At 36.4% G+C, this 7,691-nt stretch overlaps 1 protein-coding gene across 4 annotated transcripts in view; it reads left to right on the forward strand.

Moving 5' to 3' along the window:
• Positions 1–7,691, forward strand: part of GTF3C1 (general transcription factor IIIC subunit 1) — a 274,627-nt gene that overhangs the window by 4,238 nt on the left and 262,698 nt on the right. For all 4 annotated transcript variants that reach the window (XM_053694472.1, XM_053694474.1, XM_053694475.1 and 1 more), the window contains exons 3-8: positions 1,172–1,363; positions 3,295–3,468; positions 3,701–3,844; positions 4,374–4,470; positions 4,893–5,016; positions 5,144–5,302. In XM_053694472.1, coding sequence (XP_053550447.1) covers positions 1,172–1,363; positions 3,295–3,468; positions 3,701–3,844; positions 4,374–4,470; positions 4,893–5,016; positions 5,144–5,302 — 890 coding nt within the window. The remainder of the gene's footprint in view (positions 1–1,171; positions 1,364–3,294; positions 3,469–3,700; positions 3,845–4,373; positions 4,471–4,892; positions 5,017–5,143; positions 5,303–7,691) is intronic.

The following is a 7,691-nucleotide window of genomic DNA, read 5'->3' on the forward strand; positions in this document are numbered from 1 at the left end:
CAAGACTATTTCAGCTCACAATGACTGCAGTGTTTGTTGTATACTAAGGATGCAAAGATTATATCCCAGTAGTACACATTATATCCCAATAGTACACATTATATCCCAATAGTACACATTATATCCCAAAAGTACACATTATATCCCAAAAGTACACATTATATCTCAACAGTACACATATCTCAATAGTACACATTATATCTCAATAGTACACATTATATCCCAATAGTACACATTATATCCCAATAGTACACATTATATCCCAATAGTACACATTATATCCCAACAGTACACATTATATCTCAACAGTACACATTATATCTCAACAGTACACATTATATCCCAAAAGTACACATTATATCTCAACAGTACACATTATATCTCAATAGTACACATTATATCCCAATAGTACACATTATATCCCAATAGTACACATTATATCTCAACAGTACACATTATATCCCAATAGTACACATTATATCCCAATAGTACACATTATATCCCAATAGTACACATTATATCCCAATAGTACACATTATATCCCAATAGTACACATTATATCCCAAAAGTACACATTATATCTCAACAGTACACATTATATCTCAATAGTACACATTATATCTCAATAGTACACATTATATCCCAATAGTACACATTATATCTCAATAGTACACATTATATCTCAACAGTACACATTATATCCCAAAAGTACACATTATATCTCAACAGTACACATTATATCCCAATAGTACACATTATATCTCAACAGTACACATTATATCTCAACAGTACACATTATATCTCAACAGTACACATTCTATCTCAACAGTACACATTATATCCCAATAGTACTCATATCCCAAAGTATTATATCCCTATAGCACGCATTGCATCCCAATAGGCCACTATATCTATTGTGTGTGATATGTTGCTTATACCTGCAATCTTTTATTTGCTCACTCATCTTTAGTAAAGACACTAAGGTCTGAAAACTAATTTTCAGTTTTGCTTTTAGACCTTTTCAGCAGCCTCTGTGGACACGATTTAAGATTCTGCTGATATAAACTGAAGTGTTGGCTCATCTAAACTAGCCTTTTTTTCATATTACACAATATATGCAGCATGTGTTTGCACATACCTGTATATATTCACAAAGTGTTTTCTTTCCCAGATATGAAGACAATGACTGTGAAGCCACAGTGCTGATAACCAATGAAGACAGCACTGTAGATATATACCCTGTACACATTATATCCGACAATAAAGACGGCCTGCAAGGTTCCTGTCAGTATTTTAAAGAACGCGTTTCTGTTACAGAACATATAAGGACTAAAGCCGTCACCTATGAAGATGCTGTAAAGAGGTGAGTGCATTTCTACCTTAGGGTTTAGTGCAGTGAGGCTGCAGTCTGTACTAAATAAATGTAAAAAGTAATTATTAAAAGAACCAAAACAAACTGTATATCTTGCCTCACTCTAGTAGTACTCGCCAATACAGACCGATCTCTTTAAAATCAGCCGAACAGAAACCCAAAGCCTGTTTAATCCTATCAGGGTGAATAGCTACTAATAGCTTTGATATTTACCTTTGCTAATGTTAGAAGGCGCTCAGGAACTTGTGTCTATACTGACTCCATTTGTTTTTTTGTTTTTTTATTTAAATAAATTTGTGTTCTTGACAATGGAGCCCAGCGGTGTCATCTTTGGATACCGTAGGATGCTACATATATCGGTGCTTCAGTTTTGTTTTTAGTCGGCAACAAGTTTTATTTGAGAGTATTGGGATTTACTTTCATTCTCCAGTTTTCTTAAAGTGACATGCCACCCACATTTTTTCTTTTAAGATTTAGAAAGAGAATGCAATTTTAAACATCTTTCTAATTTACTTATATTATCTAATTTGTTTTATTCTCTTGATATTCTTTGATGAAAATCATATCTAGATATGCTCAGTAGCTGCTGATTGGTTGCTGCACATAGAAGCATCATGTGATTGGCTCACCATGTGCATTGCTTTTTCTTCAAATAAGGATATCTAAAAAATGAAGCAAAATAAATTATGGAAGTAAATTGTAATGTTGTTTGAATTTCTATTCTCTATCTGAATCATGAAAGAAAGATTTTGGGTTTAGTGGCCCTTTAATGTGATCCTTATTTTTGTAGATTTATATTTTTACTGCATAATACTTATGATTAATTTGTAATGCTATGGGTTTTTTTCCCTAAATTATAATACTGACCTGCAGAGCCCTCTTTTCATAGCCTGTTTTTTTTTCTAATATATTTATGTATTTTGGGACAGAGTTATATGTAGCCACCTTATCACAGTTTGACCCTTTAAAAGTGTCTATTCTTCACTGTTGGATGCTACTTAGGGAACTGAGGGGTGTTCAATGCTGGTTTGTGGAGTATATGTACATATGCAACTGTGCAAAATAAAAGCTATCATTGAAATATTCATAGTTTTTACTGGAAATGTTTCTGCAAATAAATGTGTTGCTAAAGTCTTCTAGTTAAAATGTAACTGAACTACAATTATAAAGTTGAATTTCGTTATTGAGCCAATATATTTAGAGTTTTTTTTTATGTTTTCTGCCTCATACAGACGGATCAAACTTAAAAAGATTTATTTCTAGAATTTATCCAAATGCTTTGTTTTGGCAAGCAACTCCTCAGGCTATTAGACTATCCGAAATGAAACTATCTACTTCAATTCTTAGAAACGATGTGATTATTTGTTGCAGTGTGTGATGAGCTTCTCATAATGATACCCAGAGCTGATAATGACATCAGGCAGTGACAACCACTAAATACATTGTTGTGTTAGCAAGCGTGTGCTGAACAATTTTGAATAGTAACTGAATATTGAGAAGGGCATGCATCAGATACACTGAACCCAAATTTTTTCTTTCATGATTCAGGTAGAGCAGCAATTTTAAACAACTTTCTAATTTACTCCTATTATCCATTTTTTCTTCATTCTCTTGCTATTTTTATTTGAAAAGCAAGAATGTAAATTTAGAAGATGGCCCATTTTTGGGTCACAACCTGGGTTGTGCTTGCTGACAGGTGGCTAAATGCGCTCACCAATAAACAAGTGCTGTCCAAGGTATTAAACCAAAAATCGTCTCCTTAGCTTAGATGCCTTCTTTTTCAAATAAAGATACCAAGAGAACGAAGAAAAATTGATAATAGGAGTAAATTAGAAAGTTGCTTAAAATTGCTTCTCTATCTGAATCACGAAAGAAAAAAATTGGGTTTAGTGTCCCTTTAATTATGTTTCTTCTTGTTTCAGATGGAGGGGGAAACTTGTCATTGTTGCATCGCAGGGTATGCGTCTCAGAGCTTTAATTGGGTGTGAAGGTGACCCCGAAATAGAGCTGCCAGATTATTCCTATTGTCTTCTCGAGAGGGTAGGACGCTCCCGGGGGCAAGGGGAACTTCAGAAAGATCTGCAGGGCTCATTCAAGTATGTGTTTAATGTTTTAGTCACTATCTGTTAGTGGATACGGTCTTGTTTATTTGCTATACAATCTGATAAATAAATACATCTAGAAATGCCTTCTTTTGTTTAACCTCCAGCCTTTGTCTCTACCTCTTTATGCCAACAACACAAGCAGCCCTTGTCACTCCCCCATTATTACCAAAGCACAGCAGAACATGCAACTTTCTATTGTAATGGAACTTTTACATCTTTATAGAGTGGATGCAGGTAAAGTGCATTATCTCCGCCGCGCACTGGATAAGAACGGACTTATCACAATGCAGTCGCACATTATACGATTACCTAACGGACTGCAGCAGCATTCATTACTTCTGCTCCTGAAACGTTATCACACTGACAGGTAAGAGGGCAGTTTAGGTTGTACAATAAAAGCAAATAGTCTTGTATCATCGGCTGTATGAGTGTCATATGATTCTGTCGTACTATTTATTTTTATATAAACTGTAACTCATAAACAAACTAGGAAAGATGAGAAGTCAGAAAATTATTTAGTATTTAAAGGCACAGTAAATATAACACCGTTTTTGTTGTGTTGCAATAGAAAAACTCCCAGTCAAGTCTTAACATTTTTTAAAACAAATTAACATCCTTTTAATGCATTTAATGTTTTAATAGCCAAACGCCACCTACCATTTGCCTTATTTGGAGCATCCAATCTGGGCTTTGATCCACAACATGTTTAGCCACTGTAAATATGTTTTTTTCTGATAAATCCAGTTAGAGACAGATATGTGGCACAATGTTCATAGCTTGTGTTAACGTGAAAATAAATAGGAAAAGGATCCAGAAGCATAGGCCTCCCCATACAAGCAGCGGTGTCATTCCTGTAGCTAATACTGGGTAAACCACCTGCTTGCTTTACGTTTCAGGAGAAGTAAATATGACTTGCTGTCTGAGAAGCTGTGCGGCATACTGAGTGCCAGCGTAAACCAGACGGAGACCTTACTAAGCCTTAAAGAACAACTGGTGAGTAAATATATCTGTTCCTACTAATCCACTGCACTTGTAATGCATTAAACATGTTTTTAGCTTACTAAGCCAGTTAGGGAATATCAAGCTGTGTCTTATATGAATGAGAAATGATATTGATGCTGCTGTTTATTCTTGTGACCTGGTGCTCAGTCACAGCATTTACATTTTGTCACTGGAGAAGTTACATGTGTGTTTATTTATATTTGATAAACGTGCGATCAGTTATGCTGTTAGTCAAAAAATGCAATAGAAGGGAAATCTGAAACCCAAAGAGAAGAATAGTAGAATGTGTCTATAGCCCTCCATAGTCGCTACAGATTTGTGTGCTCACAAATGCTGAAGCATAAACATTTTTTTTATTATAAATTAATTTACAGTAATTTAATATCTATAATAAACTATTTTCTTGTTCATAGGGTGAGACAGATCGAGTGTTTAAACGCCTTTATCATTACCTCTCCAGTGCTGGGATTGTGAAAGTCTTGTCCTTACCATTACACGAGGTGCAACCGATGGCAGAACCGCGCAAAAATAAAAAAGGTTCATGTTGTGGTTGTGTGCGGTTCTGTTTTGAGTCTTATAATGTGAGAGGCATTTAATGTGCCGGGCTGACAGGGAAACCTACTGGGGGCACATTTCTTATGTTTACAACTTTTATCTCTGAAAGGCCAAATCATCAAGATCCGATGTCTGAATCTTCTCAAAGAATACAAAAGGAGAGTTGAAGAGTTTGAGGATGAGGAGGATGAAGATGGCATAAAATCTCCAATTGCCCCAACGGACATAATCTATGAAAAGGATATTTTAACACAAACCTATGAGCTCAGTGAGTATGACACGTGCATTGCTTATGTATCACAACCTGATGTGGTCCAGACATTATCCAGATGGTTTATTATTATTATTATCGCCAGTTATCTGTAGAGCCCCAACAGGTTCCGCATAACTAATGTGCATTTTTATCCTTACTTGGAATATGTACAGTCTGTAAATGTGATTTGTGACACTGTAATTAATGTGCACTCGTGTCATTCTGTAATACTGTCTCTGTACAGGTGGCCCTCGTTTTACAACGGTTCAATTTACACCCTTTCAGAATAACAACCTTTTTTTCCAGTCATGTGACTGCTATTGAAAAGCATTGAGAAGCAGTGCATTTATTAAAATAGCCAGTAGGTGGAGCTGTCCGCTTGTGTTGCAGCAAAGCCAAGCAAGCTGAAATTAATCAGTTTAACCAGAGCTGAGCTATCGAGTAGATTTCAATGGAACAAGATCTTCCTGTCTATAAATCAGTCCAGATTGGAATGCATAGAAAGAACTCTTTGCAGAAAAATGCAAGTGAAGTCTGTGTTGTGTGATTATTTTATTAGGTTTATAATGCTGTTTAGCAAATGTTTTTGTTAATTTAACTTAGTTTAATTATATATTCTGTGTTGTGTGATTATTTTATTAGCTTTATAATGCTGTTTAGCAACAGTTTTTGTTCATTTAACTTAGATTAATTATATATTCTGTGTTGTGTGATTATTTTATTAGGTTTATAATGCTGTTTAGCAACAGTTTTTGTTCATTTAACTTAGCTTAATTATATATTCTGTGTTGTACGATATTTTATTAGGTTTATAATGCTGTTTAGCATTTAAAGTCTTCATTTGAAAGCTTTAAAAATAATGTATTAGGTGTTACTTATGACAATTTTGAGAGGAGCCTGAAACCTAACTCCCTCATTTCCCATTAACTTACATTATAAACTGGGTTTCAATTTACAACGGTTTTGATTTACAACCATTCCTTCTGGAACCTAACCCCGGCGTAAACTGAGGGCTACCTGTATATATAATGTGATTTGTGACACTGTAATTAATGTGCACTCGTGTCATTCTGTAATACTGGCTCTGTACTGTATATATAATGTGATTACAGACACTATAAATATGTCCTGATGGTTATCAAACTCGGCAGATGTTTACTGTTTGGACCATTTCAGCCAAACTGAAAGCTAAGTCCTCTTATTAAATGGTCCCCTTTATTTATTATGATGTGTTAATGTAACAGTCACTATTGATCAGTAATTTGGTTCCTTCATTTAAAAAGAGTTGTTTAAATGAATAATTTTAACCATCTTGTTCCATTTTTGAGGTTATGGGGCCGATTTATCATTGCCTCTCTGACATTATACGATGTAGCGTATCATGTCCGACAGACAGCATTTAACATTGCACAAGCATTTCTGGTCAACTTATTGTGCAATGCCGCCCCCTGCAGATTTGCGACTAATCGGCTGCTATCAGGGGGTTTCAAATCAACCCGAACATATATGATCGGGCGGATTGCAGACCACTGCCTCAGGGGCAACGGACCTGTTATGGAGCAGCGGTTTTAAGACTGCCGCTTCATAACTGCTCTTTCCCGCGAGCATGAAGGCTCGCGCAGGAACAGGGGCCATTCTGCCCTTGATAAATCGGCCGCTATGTCTGTACGAAATTAGACTTTTGCCAATCTACTGTTGCGCATATATATATATATATATATATCGGCCCTGGTGAAATGTAAGTGCTATTATTGTGAAGTGAAAGCATCTAGGAGCAACAACGGCCCAGCCACAAAGTAGTTGACCACACAAACTCACAGAGTGGGACTGCTGAGTGCTGAATCCCGCAGAGCATACAAATTATTTCTAAACTGCCTTTGGAAGCAACATCAGCACAAGACCTGTGCGTTTAGAGCTTCATGACATTTCTATGGCTGAGCAGCTGTACACAAGCCTCACATTAACACGCACAAGCATCGGCTAGAGTGGTGTAACACTCTCCGACACCAGACTATGCAGAAGTGAAAATGTGTTCTCTGGAGTGATGAATTACGCCTCACTATCTGGCAGTCTGATAGAAGAATCTGGACGTGGCAAATGCCGGGAGAACTCCACCTATAGAATGCAGAGGGCCTACTGTAAAGTTGGTAGAGGGCTGTTTTTCAGGGTTTGGATTTGACCCCTTAGTTCCAGTAAGTCATGTTAATGCTACAGGATACAAAAGACAATTTAGACAAATGAGTGCTTCCAACTTTTTGGCACAGTGTAGGTAAGGCCCTTTCCTGTTTGCGCATGACTGTGCCCCTGTGCACAAAGCAAGGTCTATAAAGACATGTTCTGACGAGTTTGGTGTGGAGGAACTTGCCCTTCTTGTCTGAACTCACAAATGCTCTTATGGCTGAAC

The sequence above is a fragment of the Bombina bombina genome, chromosome 11 (genome assembly GCF_027579735.1).
Source record: "Bombina bombina isolate aBomBom1 chromosome 11, aBomBom1.pri, whole genome shotgun sequence".
NCBI lineage: Eukaryota > Metazoa > Chordata > Amphibia > Anura > Bombinatoridae > Bombina > Bombina bombina.